General features: G+C 37.0%; 1 protein-coding gene across 1 annotated transcript in view; it reads left to right on the top strand.

Annotated features, from left to right (window-relative positions):
* ror1 (receptor tyrosine kinase-like orphan receptor 1) overlaps nt 1-20,850 on the top strand; it is a 143,305-nt gene that overhangs the window by 108,075 nt on the left and 14,380 nt on the right. The window contains exons 2-4 of the mRNA XM_048199911.1: nt 1,078-1,149; nt 5,790-6,077; nt 7,763-7,799. Coding sequence (XP_048055868.1) covers nt 1,078-1,149; nt 5,790-6,077; nt 7,763-7,799 — 397 coding nt within the window. The remainder of the gene's footprint in view (nt 1-1,077; nt 1,150-5,789; nt 6,078-7,762; nt 7,800-20,850) is intronic.

Raw genomic sequence — 20,850 nt, 5'->3', positions numbered from 1 at the left:
GTGTTCTGTAGTAAAATGATGAAAATATCCCTAGTCTGACTCAAAGGGGGCCATTGTAAGATGAGCATTACTAACTCTGAACCTGTCAACACTTGCCCATATTGTGCTGCTACACTATAATAAAATGTCCTTTGTACAGTAACAAGTCTGTAATCTTCATATATTAGAGGCAGGTTTACCTGCACGCTCCTGAACACACACAGAGAACTAATAGCAACACGACCGTCTCTTTAATTTCACATTCTTGTTGTATGTTTTATCATTCGTCTCACAAAACTGAATACTGAACTAAAACTGGATTTATTTTAAAAAAAAAAGGCTAGCGACATTTAGAATTGCTTAAAATGTTTTGTTAGTTAACCTAAAAACTGTACTTTATGTCTTAAAATCTAAATTAATAAGAGATAATGTACATTTGAACAAAATAAACCCACGGAGTGAACGCAAAGCAGAGGGGTCTTGACTTATAATATCCTGAAGAGGTTTATTTTGCAATAATGACTGGCTTACTGTACATTATTTAGTTTATTACATAGCTACTTGCTAAATAAATAAATACATGGACAAGAAATATTGATTTAAAATGAAATTATTTTAATAAGTGAGAAGAAAGCTTTATATGTAGATACAGTTTAACAGCCATAAAACAAAAATATCAGTGCTACAATTGATCAATAACTGGTTGAACCATGAGCCACGCAACAACTAGTTATAATCCAATCAGTGTAATTTAATATGACTGAATCAACCTGACTGAGTTATACAGATGAAGGTTATGTATTTATTTAATCCTATTAGTGTGTGTATATGTTTCCAGTCATTAGTTTTGTCAGTATACTTACATATGTACTTTATAGTAGATGTATATTATATGAGCCAGACACTGGACCTCTTCCACTGACCATGGTATTACAATATTATTTATTTTAAATATGTTGATGCGTCAGTTTGAATACCATATACATGAATACAGTATCCAAGTAACTTTTATAAAGTCCCAAAGTACCTTTACTGTACCATGATACCACCACAATCTGAAATGTACCTTGACTTTCTCTCATGGCTTTGTATCTACAGGGGCAGAGATTCCTTCAGACCCAAACGTGGTGGCCGCCTCCAGTTGGAACATGTCCAGAGGAGCTGAAAGAGGTGAGTTTTAGCCCAGCTCTTCTAGGCCACTCAGGGACACCATTAGGTCTACAGTAATGTGACAGATCTGCAGAGATTTCTGGATGTTTTGTCTGGAGATGAATGTTAGTTTTGATTGCCAAAGCAGACAGCATTACTAGCAGGAACATGTGAGCTCTAGTATGGCAACATTTTGAAAGAAGCCTGTTATGTGTCTTAAGTCATCCTAATTCTTCAGTCTGGTACAGTGCACACTAATTTGGGGGTTTCCGTGCTCATGGCAAACCTAGATCTGTTGTGTCTGTGCTATTGTTTTAGGTGCAAGTTGGAACAAAAGTCAGAAGAATTCAAGCGAGAACGTTTTTTCTATAAGATCGCTAAATTTCAGTGCCATCATACAACTCCATTTAGTTTCTCTTTCTCTCCTTTTTTCTCTCTCTAGTAAATACAAATACCTACCAACACATAATTATAGCCCTCCGCCTCAATTCTTCCATTTCAAGACCCTTTTCTGTCGTTCTTTTATTTGTCATATAGTTTAAGCGTTTTTCCTGCCTTGAACCAAACTCAGTAGTAATTAAACTAATAAAAGAATTGGAGTCATTATGTCCGCTATGTGATTTCTCCAAATGGTCCTAATTGTGTTGGGATTAATATTTAATTCTCAGTCGAATTTGTTGCCTGGCGTTTGAATACAGCTGTCAACACAAGAACTTTCTTTTGACCAGCAGCTGACTTATGCTTTAGGTCAGAAAACAGAAAGGTTTTAAAGAAACAAAAGATCTTACAGTAATTCCTGTCTGCTAGATATATGATGTATCTTTTTTGCATATGGGTATTTGTTCAACTATGAAGAAAACACACTTTTCACATTCTTACTAGTTTATTTAATTTGTCTACTAAAATGCACATATATAGTCTGAATTATTGCCACCCTTGGTAAATATGATCAAAGATGGCTGTACAAGTAAATCTGCATTGTTTATCCTTTTGATCTTTCATTCAAAAAAATCACAAAAATATAACCTTTCATTGAAGTAAAACTATTGAAAGTGGGGGAAAACTTTTATATTGGTATAAATATTTCAAAGCGCATAACTTTTTTTGACTTCCTTTCAGATTTATTTTAAATCTTTCAGACTATTTTATATGTTAGACATCCATTTCCCACACACACCCACGCTGCCAATAAAAGATGCCATTGTCTTGATTCTGCTAACTTTAAATGGTCAAATTACTTCTTCAAATCATCTGTCGAAGTTTGATAAATAAACAACTGAATTACATGTGCGTGTGGGTCTGTGTGCGGTTGGCTGAAATTCATAACCAGTCACCGCATGCTTACATCATTAGGAGGAAGTGGAAGTGACCAAAAGATTAGGCTTGTCAGTCAGATGCATTATGGGTCAGAACTGATCCCCCTGTGGTTGTATTCTTCATTCGAATCCATTTTTGGAGAACCATATTTGTATATTGTTTTAAGAGAGCTGATATTTGGATGGCGGAAATTAAGATGAAGGGATAAAGAAGAGATCCTCCAGGGGAAGGAAGGTTACTTTCCCTACAGCCAGCCTCAGACCAGACATGTCTGGAACGAGAGCAAGAGGGCGGTAAAAAGAGAGTAGGGAAAAGAGAAGTGAGGAGGTGTGAATGGACACGAGGAAGGATAAAAAAGAAGAGAAAAGGGAGTGAGGTAATGTATATTAGTCACTTCACTTGTCCCCCAGACCTCAGGTATCTATCTCACTGTGGTTTCATATAGAGAGATTGTGACCATAAGAAATGACTAAGGCCTCAAAAATGTGCATGATTAATATATTTTGTGGTGTGAATTTGCAGCGACTTGCCTTTGCAAAGCTGTCTAATGTCTTTTGAGCTTTTTGATTCTAGAGACCCCCAGATGTGCTGATGTTCTACTAAAAAGCGATGTATTTTCAGTCCCGTTTATACAAAATATATACAAAAATAATAATAAAGGCAGAATGTCGTTTGCAAAATGAACATAATTGGCTTTTATATTAATAATGTTGTAAACATTATTGCAAAATTGAATTATGAAATTAAAATATTGTAAATTATTGCAAAATGGGCATAATTGACACTTATATTATTCTTGTTATAAAACCAAAAGATTTGTTGCTGTAAAAACTAGGGTTGTCACTGTCAATATAATAAAATGATAAGTTAATAAATAATAATATTCAGTAACATTTAATCTCATGATCATGACACTGTTTTTAGAAAGCAATATACCTGTTCACCTGAAATATATGAAATCAAGTATGTATTTTAGATAAAGTGCAGTTTCAATACTGTATTTTAGAGGAGGTTGAGTATAGGGTCACTTTAATGTTTTCAAAAGAATTTCAAACAACAATATTCACCTAAGTCCAGTTCCTGAAAAAGCCAGCTTCTCCCAGGTCCATTCCTCATATTCCTGTTAATGTTGTGGTCAACAAAATCCTGCTCAAAAATTGCTGGTAACCCTAGATGCAGTTTTCTGCTGTCAGGTATAGTTCAGACAGTGCTGTGGTTTCTGAAAGGTGAATGGTAGTCAGTGGAATTCATCCCCCACCACAGCAGGACTAATATTGTGGATGTACCTGCACAGCTGTGGGCCCTGCGGCTGCTTACCCTGCCTGTAACCCTGGGGAGTCACACTCATGGCTCCTACTCAATATACTTTTATTAATTTTCTCGTCAAAGTCACATTCCTTGCATTGCACCATAGTCTGACCTCCTGTGAGAAGATGCTACTGAATTCAAAGAGAAAGAGAAGGGGTTACTGTTACTATTACAACCGCTATAAATTCAGACTTAGGTGAACTAATGTGGAATGACATCTCAACCAAAAGTTTTCTATTTTACAGTTTGACCATTACGATTTATCAGATCACACATCATAGATTCACAGACAATTTTCACTGCTTCACAGATTTCTAGTGTATAACTGAAAAACTTTTTAGGTGGTTTAGGTGGTAGTAATGAGTTATATGCCTTGAACCGAAACTGCACCAATATTAATATTAACAATTTAGCATTATAACATTTGAATTTTAGCAAAATATGAAATATGAAAACTATTGACTATGGATATTCATTGACCAAAATTTAATATTATACCTTTCTGGAAATATTTATATATTATCACCTAAAATCGATTTCTCTGTGGAAAAAGTAGTGGGATTTTTTTTCTTCTGGAACCCCACTGTAGTTAGTTAGCAGTAATTAATTTCACTCCACAATGCCCTAGTGTAGAAGTGACTCTCTTTAAGTATTGACAGATTGTTGGACTCTTTGTATGATATGCTCATAGTAAATCCGTGCTGAGTGAGAGGAAAAGTTTACTTTCACTCTTTGCTTCTTGGCTACACAAGTAGGGCTTGTCAGGATGCCATCAAGAGCCTGTCGGAGCTTGTCTGCCAAACTGATCATATGACTCCACAGGAAGTCCTAGGGAACAGAGGTTAAAATTATTTGTATGGAACAACTTTGACTGTCTGTTTTACGCCAAAATGATCTCATTAGTATTCATTGCCATTTGTATGCCAAGTATATAATTTTTATTTTAACAATATCAATGTATTATCAGCATCTAAAACTTAAACCATTTATACAGTACAGTACAACCTCAGCATGTATAAAATATAATTGTAATATTGTTGTTTTATGATGTTCCTTTGGTGTTTTATTAATTTACTGGTTTGTGTATGTGAATGCTGTCACAATGTCACAGTCCAGTCTTTAGAATTCACACATAACAAAATGAAACATTATAATGCTAAATTAGGTATGTGACATGGCGTTAAATAAATGTGATAACCAAATTAAAAATCTCATATATTTTAAATACAACAAAAGAAAAGTTGTTCATGCATAAAAGCGTTTATACTGTACATTTCAACATCTATCGAAATGTACAAAAATGGATTTGTGCTTAAACCACACATTTCTAATACTAATAAGATCGCATTGTTTTCACAAGCACCTACATGTACCATTGCATGTCCATTATAACCCCAATTCTGGTTTAGGTCCTTTACCACAAAGTGTTTCAACACTCCGTCTGTTAAATTTTCCCATAGATTTGAAGTGTTACTACATAAGTTCCCCTCTATGGCCTTACTCAGACCAGAATGGATCAGATCTGCTGAGCTCACTACAAGTGCTTTTATTTCCCTCCCAGCACCCATGAAATATTAGGGGTTGTCATGTTTTTGCTGGCCCCTTATCAAAGTTAGCTGTAGGCCTGGCAAGACAAATTTTCTGGAGACAGAAGTTTCCAGAAGCTTCAAGAGGTTCTTCTGTCCCCTCTGGCGCTATATCCACCCCAATGAGACAAACTAATGATTTACCACCTAGTGGCAACCGCTAAATATCATGTAAAGAATTCCTAATCGGCAGCTTAGAGGTTTGTTGAACATTGAATGTGCGTATATAGTTGCAAAATACCCACAAACACTAAGAAAAGCCTCTTGGAAAAACTTTTGATTTACTACACATCAAATAATGACCATTTAAAGGATTATTTCTGTCGTTATCACTAACCATCATGTTGTACCAAACCCGTATAACTTTTTTCAACACTATTCCCTTTGGGTAATTTGAGTAAGTTAGCTACATTGTTCATTTTCAATAACTTTTCTGTTTTGTCCATTCAGATCACTTCCTAAGGCTGGATGCTCCGATGAATAATATCACTACCTCCCTCGGACAGACAGCTGAGTTACATTGCCACGTTTCTGGGAATCCACCACCCACAGTCCGCTGGCTTAAAAACGATGCCCCTGTGGTCCAGGAGCCGCGGCGTGTCTCTTACAGGCCCACTCAGTATGGCTCCCGCCTAAGAATCCGAAACCTGGACACCACAGACACCGGTTACTTTCAGTGTGTGGCTACCAACACCTATGGCACAGTCTCTACCACAGGAATCCTGTTTGTCAAGTTTGGTGAGTGTTTTTGGAATTTAACGATATTGTGATGATTTCATAATTGCGGGACTGATGACGCATTGCAGAAAAACTTCAGGTTTGCGTATTTAAACACATCACATCTAAGCGGGACATCTATGATAGCAAAGACGACATTAGAAGGTTCTCAGTTATGTTTTTTTTTTTTTTTTTTTTAAGTATCAACTTTTACCATTTAAATTTAAACCAATGAAGCAAACACCAAATTTGTGTTAATCATATGGGAAAATGAACTATTTTATGAGGTGGCAAATTCATACGAATACATGATTTTTTGAAATAAAGCGAGAAGGTTAACCCCTTTTTTGTGTTAAAAGGAATGTTTTTAAAAAAAAAATTCAGTCCTTGTATCTGATTATGCCTATTTAGTAGGCCAAAAACAGTAGTAAAAAGTAGGCAGTAGAAAAACAGTAAGCGTAAAATACTCGGATGACCATTTAAACTATATAGAACATATGTTTTTTAATGGCTGCAAAATTCATTCCTCATTAAATGTAGTACCTACTTTCATACAATGAAAGTTAACCCCATTAACTTTCATTGTATGAACAAAAACAGTTGATACTGTATTACAGTCTTTCTCAAGATAATTCAGCAAAAGTGAAGTAATGCCATTGCTATCTAGGAGAAACAATTGAGATATTAAAGAGTTCTTCAGGTAGACCACTCATATAAATTTGGACCCGTTGCAAAGTAGTGGTCCCGCCATTTGGAATGAAGACCGTTGTAATTGTCCTGAAGTCCTGTGCTGTAAATGTGTTTTTAATGCATCTTCTTAAAGGGATAGTTCACCCAAAAATGAAAATTTGATGTTTATCTGCTTACCCCCAGTGCATCCAAGATTCTTCAGTAGAACACAAATGATGATTTTTAACTGCAACCGTTGCAGTCTGTCAGTCTTATAATGTGAGTGAATGGGAACACAATCAATAAGAGTCGAAAAAACATGCATAGACAAATCCAAATTAATCTCTGCGGCTTGTGACGACACATTGATGTCCTAAGACACGAAACGATCGGTTTGTACGAGAAACCGAACAGTATTTATATCACTTTTTACCTCTAATACACCACTATGTCCAACTGCGTTCAGCATTTTCTTAGTGAGGTCTGATCGCGCTCTGGCAACGGCAGTGATGTCTCGCGCTTATACTTCAATGAGTGCTAGACATTACTTGAGGTAAAAAATGATATAAATACTGTTCGGTTTCTCGCACAAACCGATCGTTTCGTGTCTTAGGACATCAATGTGTCGTCACGAGCCGCAGGGTTTAATTTGGATTTGTCTATGCATGTTTTTTCGACTCTTATTGATTGTGTTCCCATTCACTCGCATTATAAGACTGACAGACTGCAACGGTTGCAGTTAAAAATCATCATTTGTGTTCTACTGAAGAAACACTACATCTTGGATGCGCTGGGGGTAAGCAGATAAACATCAAATTTTCATTTTTGGGTGAACTATCCCTTTAAGTGTAGCACTTTACCGTCCTCAGACCTTTACAGTAAAAATCTTGAGAAACTATGTAGGTCTGATGAGATCACTGTATTTATCCTCTACTTCATGATGCCAAGGAGCCATATTGGCCGCATGTGTTATGCTTCTTTGTGGGCGATTTGTTCCTAGCATGTTGTTAAAAATCCCCACTCTCTCTTTCTTCCAGATCCTGCTCCCACCACTCTGCCTGGAAGGCCTTCACCGTAAGTCCATTTTCCTTTCCTCTGTGCTGTACCCCATCTAAAGTTCTCCATTATCTTTCATTAAATATACAAGAGCAAAAGGGGGAAAAAGAAACATTGGATAGGCAAATTATTTAATTGCTCCTTCAAGAGTTGTCTGGGTAAAGCATTTCCATTTTATGTGTGAACGAGTGGATGATATATACCTACACAGAAAGGAATGCATACTCTTGTCTGTAAAGTTTTATATGTTAGACTAAGCATAGCAATTCCAACCTATATTTGATATATATATATATATATATATATATATATATATATATATATATATATATATATATATATATATATATATATATATGTATATATGTATATGTATCATGACAACTCTTTGAAGATTTTTAGCATGGTAATGGATATGACAGTGTTAATGTATTTGGTCTTGGCGGAATAGATCTGCTACGCTGCTGCTGAATTGCTGCTGCTGTAGACTGCTGCTGTTGTTTTAGATTATTGCTGCTGCTTCTGCAGAGCAAGTACGGGAACTTGCTACTGTCAATACATATGCCGATATGCTGCTGCAAGTAAGACATAGTGCTGCTGCACAAATAGTATTTATCAAAAACCACATAGCAGATCTATACAGGTGGAGCTGGGGAAGGTGGAGGGTTTTAGAGGAACACTGAAGCACGCTGCAAACTGCCATAGTGAATGTAACCAGCCATTTAAACGTGTTGAGCAGCAAGCTCATTGGCTGCAGATGCAACATGGACCAATCAGCTTGTGCCAAAGTTAAAGGGGTGGTTCAGTGTTTTTTTTCTAGGCTTGAATGTGTTTTGGGGGTGCAGTTTAACATGTCTTAATGCTTCGTTTTTTTTTTTTAAAAAAGCCGTATTTTTCATATATTTTACCTTTATTCTACACCTCTGTATCCATTGTCATATGAACGGCTCGTTTGACTTCCTGCTTCTATAAAGCCACTACCTCCAAAATACGCAATGTTCTAATAGTTCATTGCAGATCATTGCATCAGGAACTACTCTGAGGTAAGATAATTAAAGAGTGTTCTGTAAATTTATAATTTATAGTTTTACAGTAAAAGAGAGAGGTCCGGAGACTTCAGCAGGTCAATTCTAGGTTAGCAAAGACAAATGAAGATATTGTCCATGTTGCATTACATGCATCTTGTTTAAGGTTGTAGGAACTTTAAGATTGTATGTCTAACTTGATTAAAATCAGCCAGCACCTGTTTGTGCTGAAATGTACAACCAGGCTCACCACATGTTTCTGTTTCAGCCCACTCAGATTTCAGACAGTACATTAATACACTGCCTTCATGTTTCTCTTTTAATCTTACCATATTTCCATGCTGCAGGCTTCAACACCTACTGTAGCCATTTAGCATTGGAGCACAGATATTTATTTTATAGATTTATGATAGCATGTGTTTTCTAGATCCATGTAATACTTTCAATTTAGTGCTATGGGAATTTAGTAAGTTGTTTTTGCCCTCACTAGCATCTTCTCATATTATGTAGCACTGTTAGAAGTAAACAGTCACGTGTTTTTTATTTACAATGCTAATGAGAATCTCAAAGTGCTGCAGATTTCATTTCTCAGCACTGTGGATAGTCTTGGTCCAAATCAAAGTATGAACCCCTGACCGTTTGACGTGCCTGGCCGCGCTCCAAATCACATTAATATTGATTAAAGTCCACGAACCCGCCTGTGTGCCTCTAAGCCTCATACAGGCGGCAGCACGGCTAGTTTTGGGCTTGCTGCCGTCATTGCACTGCCTGCATTGAGGAGCACAGAGATCTCTTTGAGCCATATGTTGGCCTGTTGGTAATCATTAGTGTCATCATCAAAGAAAGTCATCTTGTCAGCTTCCATCAAGAGGAAAAGGGTCTGTCTTCTTTGCTCTCTTTCTCCTTTATGTGCCTCCTTTTTTTCCAGAGAAGTATCAAAGTGTCAGTCTCGTCTTGGTTAGAAGTACCTGGTAAAGAGGGTGTGGGGTGAGAGTGTCCCTGGTGACATGTTGTGGCTGGGACTCTAATGAAACTCTTCCTTTAATGAACTCCAGAGCAGAGGTGCGTTTGGAGGTCTGGTGTCAATGCATAGACTGAAAGCTGAACTAGCCACAGCTGGTCTTGAGCTGGCCTTGTAGTGGGAAAGAGAGGAAATATGAGAGAAAGTGGGGAGAGGTATTGATGTCTAAAGGGCAAAAGGTCAATGAATAGACAGGGAAAAAGGGATTCACGTTCAATTCACATTTATTTGTATAGCGATCTTCCAATACAGATTGTTTCAAAGCAGCTTTACAGAAAACTAGTGGTTTAGTGGTGAGAAAACAAGTAAAGATGTTTGAAAAATCAGTTCAAAAAGTCTCACAGTCTCATTTTCATTGTGTAAAAATTGTTCTGATGTCCTTATTTCATTCCAAACTTTTATCACTTTCAATATCTTCTTTTATGAAACACAAAAGAAGATATTTTTTAAAAAATGTCTCAGTGCTTTATTGTCCATACAATGAAAGTCAAAGGTGTCCAGTGTTGTTTTGGGCCACACTGACTGATATTGTAATTACAGCTTGATATCTAATAATTGTGACTTAATTTTTTAATAATTGTGACTTCATAAATTACATTGTGATTTTTCTCTCATATTTGCTACTTAATATCTCACAAACATGCGGAAATATCTCAGAAATGAGACTTTATGTCAGGTAAATGTGTCTTAATACCTTCCAATTGTGACTTTATTTCTCACATATGTGACTTCATATCTCACAATTGTGACTTCAAATCTAACAAATGTGACTATTTCTGCTATATTTACCTTAATATCTTACAGTTGTGACTTTATTTCTCAAAATCGTGACTTTGTCTCACAACTTCATCTTAGTTGTTGGACCACATTGACTTTCATTGAATGGACAAAAACAGTTGAAACATTTTTCAAAATATCCTTTATGTTCCACAGAAGAAAGAAAGTCATACAGGTCTTGAATGACATAAGGGTGAGTAAATGATGATAGATTTTCAACTTTGGCTGAACTAACCCTTTAAGAGTTTGACCATAATGGAGTCCCCTGAGCCCTTTATGGCAGAGGAGGTTGTTGGGTGGTTGTTTGTTTGATGAGGGCGGATTTGGCTTTGATTCAGTTATGTGAGGTTCACTCTACTTTATCTTTTGCAAACGGAAGTGCTTGAATAAGGTAAGCTGGTCTTGAAACAGCAGGTAGGGGCAGCGTCTACATACAGTCCTCTGTTGTGTCTTGCACGTCTCAGATGCTCACCACAGCTGCACGTCATGATTACTCACACTGAAGACCTTATTCATAGACTTTTTAATAAATGCAATATGTTTTCTTCCCCCTTTTCACTGCCCCTCACTTTTAACTTTGCCTTTTTTATGGGGACCACCTGGAAAGGAGGTAATCGAACACCATGGATGAGGAATGGGCCTGAACCTTGAAAGGAGAAACAATGGCCACTGTTGTTCTGGCCCAAATGTCAACCATCCTGTAGGAGAGAGGTCACAGCATCACTCGCTCGCTGATGCTGTTGATGCTGGGATGTTGTTGAGAAGCACAGTAGGAAAAACATAGTAGACGAGAACAAAGTTTTAAGGGAGATAAATAACTCATCAACCAACTTTTCCTGTGCTTCCTTGAAGCATTTTGAAGCAATTTGATTGGCCACTGGTTGCTCACCCAAAAATGAAAATTCTGTCATCATTTACTCCCCCTCATGTTGTTCCAAACCTGTATAAATTTCTTTGTTCTGCTGAACACAAAGCAAGATATTTGACAGAATGTTTGTAACGAAGCCAATCTCACCCCCCATTTTTTTTTTTCCTACTATGGTAGTCAATGGGGGGCGAGATCTGCTTGGTTACAAACATTCTTCAAAATATCTTCCTTTGTGTACACCAGAACAAAGAAATTTATACAGGTTTAAAACTACTTGAGGGAGAGTAAATGATGACAGAATTTTCATTTTTTCTGTGAACTTTAATAGCTCAGAATTTACTGGCGTTCTCAGTTTTGTTTCTCAAAATTCAAACAATTGCAGTTTTATTTCCCACAACTGTGACTTTATACCTCACAATTGTCACTTTATTTCTTATTTTAAACTTTATCGCACAAATACTTGTTGTTTTATTTTTTTAGTATCTCACAATTGTGACTTCATTTCATACAGGCTTCCATTCACTGTAGCTTAAAGGTGAAGTATGTAAGATTTTTGTTGAAATACTTTCTCTTAAAGGTGCCCTAGAATTAAAAATTGAATTTACTTTGGCATAGTTGAATAACAAGAGTTCAGTACATGGAAATGACATACAGTGAGTCTCAAACACCATTGTTTCCTACTTATATAAATCTAATTTGTTTAAAAGACCTCTGAAGAACAGGCGAATCTCAACATAACACCGACTGTTACATAACAGTCGGGATCATTAACATGTACGCCCCCAATATTTGCATATGCCAGCCCATGTTCAAGGCATTAGACAAGCCAGTATTAACGTCTGGATGTGCACAGCTGAATCATCAGACTAGGTAAGCAAGCAAGAACAATAGCCAAAAAATGGCAGATGGAGCAATAATAACTGACATGATCCATGATATGATATTTTTAGTGATATTTGTTAATTGTCTTTCTAAATGTTTCATTAGCATGTTGCTAATGCACTGTTAAATGTGGATAAAGTTACCATCGTTTCTTACTGTATTCACGGAGACAAGACTGTCGTTATTTTCATTTTTTAAACACTTGCAGTCTGTATAATTCATAAACACATCTTCATTCTTTATAAATATAAAGTAAGATCCATTTTGAGGGTTATATTAGCTGTGTGAACTTTGTTTATGCTGTTTAAGGCAACTGCGAGCTCCGGGGGAGGGGAGCACTAGAATTTAAAGGGGCCGCAGCCTGAATCGGCGCATATTTAATGATGCCCCAAAATAGGCAGTTAAAAAAAATGAATTAAAAAAAATCTATGGGGTATTTTGGGCTGAAACTTCAGACACATTCAGGGGACACCTTAGACTTATATTACATCTTTTCAAAAGACGTTCTACAGCACCTTTAAAGGTGCAATGTGTAAATTTTAGCGGAATCTAACGATGAGTTTGCGAACTGCAACCAACGGCGCTCACCCCTCCTTTTCAGAGTAGCTACGGTGCTGTCTGGCCGACACAAGACAAAGATGACGTCGTCTGAAACAGCAGCGAGTAGCCAGTGAAACAATGGTTTTAATAAACCAGATGACTACTACTACTACTACTACTACTTCTTGTGCATTCAAAGGAGTGATGATGCAAGGTCTTTATACACCACTGAAAACAGTTATGTATATTATATTGCATTTCTGTCAATAGATACTCCCAAATTTTACACATTGCACCTTTAAACTGTTCGTTGACTACTATTAGTGTGCCATTCATAGGTTTATCTACACCAAAAGTATAAACATTGAGTTACTAAGGCACCATCAGAACTTTGGGAGTGGTCTGCTCAGATCCGTCAGTCTCTTTCCAGCTATATATGGCTACTGTAGCAGACTAAGCCATAGGGTGTTTATCCAGTGTGGGACCATGGCTGATGCGTTACATGGGAAAAGAAATTTAGCTTGCAGTAGTGCAAGCCAAAATTTGCTGCATTTAGACTTTCAAAGAATATACAAGTCATAAACATGTCAAAGTGATTGGAGCATTGGGATGCTACACGCCATAATGGATGCTTCAATTACAGACAGCATCATGATGCACCCGTTCAGAAAAACAAATGTTTAATATGATATGTCCAGTGTAGACCGTCTCAAACAGTTGATACATTGGATGGGTTTATTATAAGCGAGATGTGTTTGCTCTAGACAGAGTCAATTGCTTACTCAGTTGCTTACTCGTGAAACATAGCAACACAGCTAAACATATTCCTATTATGTTGGACCTTTCATTGAAAGTAGTACCTTGTGAACTTGAGACATGCCTTCACAAGCACCGTAAGAGCTGTGTTTGAGTTGGCGAAGGCATGATGTGCGAAAGAGACGTTTGCAAGGTTGTTTGAGAATATGCTTTATTTTTGTAATTCCTCTAGGTGCCACTAGTGTACCACTTCACCTTTAACTGTTATAGCATAGCGCTTGCAATGATAAGGTCATATGTTTGATTCTTAAGGAATACATGTAATGAATCAAATGTGTAGTTTGAATGCGCTGTAATTTTTTCAATTACAGGCCTTGAAAATGACAACCCCCTACAGTTTATACCATTTCTGATTCTTGTCTTTAGTTATATGTCTATCTGTCATCACTAGTCTCTCTGAGAATGAGCTGCTTTCAGTTAAATTGGTGCACATTAATCATGCTGGAAGGGCTGCTAATGTTATCCTTATCAAAATATCATTACTGTACTGTAAATAGACATGAGTTCTGTACTGTGATTTTTTTTTTTTTTTTTTTTGCATGAAGAGACAGCTTAATGTAACACAATGCAGTTGCGCCGCTGGTTTCCCATGAAACGTCAATGGAATTCTTTAATAGTAGGCGTTTGAACCGTACTTTTCTTCAAGGTTGTTTATAACATCCACTTTTTTCTTCTTTGAAAAGATTAATATTACCATCACGGCCTTGTCATGCCTGTTTAACTTTCTCCCGGCTGTCCATAGTTTTTCTCAAAAAAAAAAAAAAAATGAAATTTTAAAATGAGATGCTCAGCTTTTTTACAATTTCTGTTTTAACTGGCCTGCTGGTGGATCAAACTGATCTTAACAAAGTCCAGACCATTGTTCGCTCAAGGCTTGGCTGTTGGCGTATGGGTTCTGGAGATATCCCAGAAGCCTTAGCATTTTCTGAAAGAGCACATCCTAATGGGGGCCCCGGTCCTTCTTTTGAGTAACGACTACCATAATACTTCTGAAAGCTATTCAAGTGTTTCAGTTTTAGAAAGCTCTCCATTTCAGCAAGGATTTAACAAAGGACTCTCATAAATTCTGATCTGTAGACTTCAATTGATGTTGAAGTTCTGCTGTTCAGTCTTGATGTGATATATTTGATTCTTTTTGAAGACCATGTCACTGTGGTGTGTTGTTATGGATATTAATTTAATTGTAAAGTTATGAAAGTAACTAGCAGATATTTGTATAGCGCTCCGAGTTGGCACATTGAGTTACGGAACTTGTAAAAGCAGCTCAGATTTACGGCAAGTTCATAGTCCTTAATGTTTTTTTTTTTTTTTTTTTTTTTCCTTACAGACATTTTTAATCTAATGGGACACATTACCCTTAGAACTGGTCACTATATATCTATGGAAGGCAGTTTTCCACTTCAGAGTAAACAATAAAGGAACTGTAACTTTCATAATTGCAGCTTTATTTCTTTTGATAGAAACTGTATATTATATGATTGTGATTTTATATCTAACCATTGTCATTTTATATCTCACAATGTGACATTATAACCTATTTTAGCTTTTACTTACCGATTTTATTTTGTATTCTGATGCTGAGACTTCCATGTGTATATTAATACAGCCCGGTAACTATTACTAGGGTGTCATAATCAGCATTTTAATTTAGTTTGTGTTAATGCCTATTTTTATTCAACATTTATTCCACTGTGTTCAAAATTATCTGCTGACTTGACCAAATATGAACTTATTTTAGCTCGAAAATTAATTCTAACAACTTCAGAAAACTACTCACCCTGTGAGCATATATAGACTCGGTCGAGATCTAAATCTCTAGCTTGTTATGGAGCTCTTTTAACTAAGTGTTGATTGACTGAAGATTGGAGCTTTAATATGAGTCTCTTGGTATATGACCTTTAACCTGGTATACTCTGTGGCGGAGGTGCAGTCTGAAACTTGAGCCTGACCTTTCGTCAGAACTTCTTTTCCAGTCTGAGGGCAAGCAGTGTGGGTCAGCATACCTCCCCAGCACCCCATATGACGGCATATTAACCTCTACCACTCAATTACATCAGCAGACCACACCGTCCTGCCAGTGGACAGCCTGTTTATCTTTATTTTAATGGTCCGTTAATATATGCCAGCTGATATTAGGTCATCACAGACAAAAATATTTGCATTTCAGTTAACCACAGCAAGGATACGTGAAGGTTTGTTCTAAACAATTTTTTTTTTGGAATAATTTGGAATAAAACTACCAAGATAATATGTTGTGGGCTGTGAAATATATTCATAATAAACAAATACAGTCAAACCAAAATTTATTCAGACACCTTGAACATTTCATTCATTAATACAGTTTATTCACTAGAGTTTAAATTAATCTTAATTATGTCAGATAACACTTAAGCAAATGTTCAGGTCAAAGTGTCTGAATAATTTTTGGTCCCAAATTTTTATCAATTTTACTGGTAGTCCACTGTATGAAGAATTTTTGGGTATAATATGTCACAGTTTACTTTATTTTGCTTTTATTGTATATAAAATTCAAAGTACAATTTTATATTATTTTATACTTTTTATAGTTTATATTATGTATTCAGAGTACCCTCAGTCTCTCCCTCTTGCTATCTTCCACCATTCCTTTTTCTATCGACTTTCTGCCCTGCACCCTCTCTTCAAGATTTTCCATGAACAAAGTCTGGCAGCCAAAGCCTTTTGATTTTTTTCCATGTGAGCTACAGCGGGCGCACTTTTAGATACACAACTGTAAATATGAATGAAAGCTCAGAAACGCTTTCTTTCTCTCTTCTTTTCACTGAGGGAATAAGTTATGTCTTATTCCCATTACTTTTAGAGGGACATGGGGCCAGTAAATTTGTTTTTATTGGGAGAGCATGAACTTTATTCCCAGGGCCCCTCTCAAATGGATAACCCCTTACCTGCAGCCCAAGTTCCTTTTCTGTTTTTAATGCATTTTACAGCCCTGGATATGCTAAAGTTATGAAATAATGTCTTAGTGAAGATAGTTTAATGATATATATAACATATAATGATTTGTTCTGTTGATATGGACAGAGATAAATTGGTCATGCATAAGGAAAGCAGAGACGGTTGTGTACAGTACGCTTATTTATTGATATTCCCCATCTTACATGGAGTCCCTGTGTTTTCCTACACCTGGAAGTTAGTCGTGAGTAAGGCATAATTACTCAAGGTTCCCCACTCTCTATAAAAACACACCGGCTGTGTTAAACATGCATGTTCTTGTCATTTAAACAGCCGTGTTTGCATTATGATCTATAGGCTTTGTCTTTGTAAATCACAAGGTGTGACAAATCGCAAGCACATATCAAAACATGGTGGAGAAGCTTTCTTGGATAAAGGTTGTTCTTTACTCTGCTTAGTGATTATATGAGTCATGTTGTCAGTTTAGTGGTGCTTTGCCAATTCTTTGAGCCAACACTGATTATAGCATGAACTTCAGTCGCTTTTTTGGCAGACAAATGTAGATTCACGCAGAGAGCAATAACATCTGAAGTAAATAACAGCGGTGTCAGGATTCAATTTTAAAAATTTCGCACAAGCAGATGCATTCACACCCAAATCTATTGAAACGCGCACACACTGAGTGCAAAATCAGAGTTCCACTTTAGTATTCAGCACAAAAACCTTTAATCACAGCAGTTTAACCAGGTGCCATAAGCACTGAAATAGTACAGTAACTATTTAAATAAAGTATTTTTTAAATGTTTCATTTAAATTAATTTAAAAAGTATTTATTTTATTTTATTTATTTTACTATCACCCATGAAATCAGGTGGTAAACGGAATGTCATTTAAGAGAGAACTTTGCAACTTTTATTAATCATAAGAGAAGTAATTCATTAAAGTTGTAGTGTGTAAATTTTAGGAGCATCTAGCCTTGAGGTTGCGAATTGCTCAGTCCACCACTCACCCCTCCCTTTCGAAGCACATAGAGAAGCTATGGTTAGTGATGGGACATTTGAACCGAGGCTTCGGAGCTTGTGTCGAGCATAAATGGGCGTGCCAGATGAAGCGTCGATTCGAGGCTTGTGTTGGGAATGTAGAAATCACGTGACCGATGACAAACGAGGCCTCGGTTTGTGTGGAATACGTCATCGGTTCGGTTTGAGTGTCGCTTCCAGATAAAGGGAGTTCGAAACACATGCCACCTTGTGGGTGTTTCAGGAGTAGTAGAACCAGAAGTAGTAGTAGAGTGTCGGAGAGTCAGAGTTAAAGAGTTGTGTCATTGTTGTTATTGTATTATTAGAGCTATATTATTACATTATATTAGGTTATATTAGGTTTGTATGGTATAATTTATGAATAATTAATTATCTGTGTGTGTGTGTGTGTGTGTGTGTGTGTGTGTCTGAGCCAGTTGTCTCTGCACAAGTAAAGTCAGACAGAGAAGATACATATTTTATTTTATACCCAGGCAATGCACAAATGTCTGTTCAGGTCATAGGCTCAGGATTAATTTTGTCTGCTATTTCTTTGCACAGTAGCTAGGTGTCACTAGTGAGCAATGCTGAATAAAGCTTCGGGTAATGAACCTTTTGGTGAAGCAATGGGTTGCGAAGCCTCAGTGCTTCACGAGGCTTCATTTGCCCATCACTAGCTATGGTGGCCGACACAGGACAAAGATGTCATCATCTGAGACAGAAGAGAGTAGCCAGTCAAGCAATGAGGTTTCTTCTTACTTCTAACAAAGAACGGTCTCTGCTTCTAATAAACCAGACGACTACTACTACTACTTCTTCTTTGTGCGTATTCAACATAGTGACTATGCAAGCTGCCTCTAAAAACACCAACAAAGAAGAACAACAACAACATAGTGATGAAATGCTCTCTGTAGAGCAATTTGTCCATTTAGGGCTACTGTAGAAACATGCCAGCGCAAAATGGCGACTTAAAGGGTTAGTTCACCCAAAAATGAAATTTCTGTCATTAAGTACTTACCCTCATGTCATCCCAAACCTGTAACAAATTAAGATATTTTTGATGAAATCGGAGGGTATCTGATCCACACATAGGCAGCAACGACATTACACCTTTTGACGTCCAGAAAAGACATTGTTAAAACGGGCGATGTGACTACAGTGGTTCAACCTTAATATTATGAAGCGATGAGAATACTTTTTGTGCGTAAAAACAAAACAAAAATAACAACTTTATTCAACACATTCGTCTGTCCCCTGTCATACTGCTATGCTATTTTCGTTGCAGAGCTTCAGTGTTTACGTCAAAACGGTGGCTCATTATTGGCCGGCTCTGGTCACGTGAACAGCACGACGCATGCGTGTGATGCTGAAGCAGGAGCCGGCCAATACTGAGCCCTGTTCTGCAATGAAAATAGCGTGCATTCTTGTCGCTTCATATTATTAAGGTTGAACCACTATAGTCATTGTCGCCGGTTTTAACGATGTCTTTAGTACTTTTTTGGACCTCAAAAGGTGCAATGTCGTTGCTGCCTATGTGTGGATCAGATACCCTCCGATTTCATCAAAAATATCTTAATTTGTGTTCCGAAGACAAACGAAGGTCCTAGAGGTTTGGGACAACATGAGGGTGAGTACTTAATGACAGAAATTTAATTTTTGGGAGAACTAACCCTTTAACATGTAAGGGGACCCGCAGTGTATGTAGATAGAATAGGCACATTCTAAGGTAATAAAAACATAACGGTTCATTATGTAAGGTCTTTATATACCACCGAAAACATATTATATTGCATTTCTGTCAATAGATCCTCCTAAAATGTACACACTGCACCTTTAAATGACTGAGAACAACATTCATTTTCATAAATATTGTGGTAGCCTGCTGTATCCACAATCAAGTACTCAGAACTGGTCTACAAGATGGGGAATTGTGCCATGGAAATTGTCATTAGCACTAATTTTGTGGGTGTGTTTGCGCTGATACCTAGTTTGCATAAATCCTTTAGTGTATCAGATGCTGAAACAATTTAGACAACATGTGCAAATAAACAACACTATCAGCTGATGCAATTCAATCTTTGTTTACTCCCCCTAATCACTTGTTGTCACACCTCGTCTAGTCAGCTCTGTTTGTTATTGAATGATCAGAACACATTGTGGCTCAGTGAATAGAAAAACAAACTGGACTATTTTGCGCCATGTACATTGTCACCTCCTGCCCTAATGGGCTCCTAACAGCTTGACCTTTCTGCCCTCTTTTGTTTAGAAAATCACTCAACTGCACATTGTATAAGCAAATCATCTGTGGGGGTGATAATACACCCGTACAGACAATCTCCAGATTATTTGTTTCAACAACAGCAGTCGCACCCAGTGGACATGGACCTTTAAATTGAGAAATTGGAACCCGAGCCTCAACGTTACTCTCAGGGGATGTGACAGGGTCAGTGTGGAGTGAAGAGATGGGGCAGATAATCTTCTGGGTTCCTGTAGGATAAAGCACAGATCAGATCATAGATTTAATTGCTCAGCTAATCAGGCTTCTGTCAGATGTTGATGGATGTAGAGCTGTCTGGATACCACCATTTTAAAGGTGCCCTAGAATTAAAAATTGAATTTACCTTGGCATAGTTAAATAACAAGTTCAGTACGTGGAAATGACATGCGGTGAGTCTCAAACACCATTGTTTCCTCCTTCTTATATAAATCTCATTTGTTTAAAAGACCTCCGAAGAACAGGCGAATCTCAACATTACACCGACTGTTGCGTAACAGTCGGGATCATTAATATGTACGCCCCCAATATTTGCATATGCCAGCTCATGTTCAAGGCATTACACAAGGGCAGCCAGTATTAACGTCTGGATCTGTGCACAGCTGAATCATCAGACTAGGTAAGCAAGCAAGAACATCAGCGAAAAATGGCAGATGGAGCAATAATAACTGACATGATCTATGATATCATGATATTTTTAGTGATATTTGTAAATTGCCTTTATAAATGTTTCGTTAGCATGTTGCTAATGTACTGTTAAATGTGGTTAAAGTTTATTACTATATTCACAGAGACAAGACTGTCTTTATTTTCATTTTTTAAACACTTGCAGTCTGTATAATTCATAAACACAACTTCATTCTTTATAAATCTCTCCAACAGTGTGTAATGTTAGCTTTAGCCACGGAGCACTAT

Source organism: Megalobrama amblycephala, linkage group LG8, assembly GCF_018812025.1.
Source record: "Megalobrama amblycephala isolate DHTTF-2021 linkage group LG8, ASM1881202v1, whole genome shotgun sequence".
Taxonomy (NCBI): Eukaryota; Metazoa; Chordata; class Actinopteri; order Cypriniformes; family Xenocyprididae; genus Megalobrama; species Megalobrama amblycephala.
Note: the sequence above shows the minus strand (reverse complement) of the source record. Positions and strands in the feature narration are given on the sequence as shown.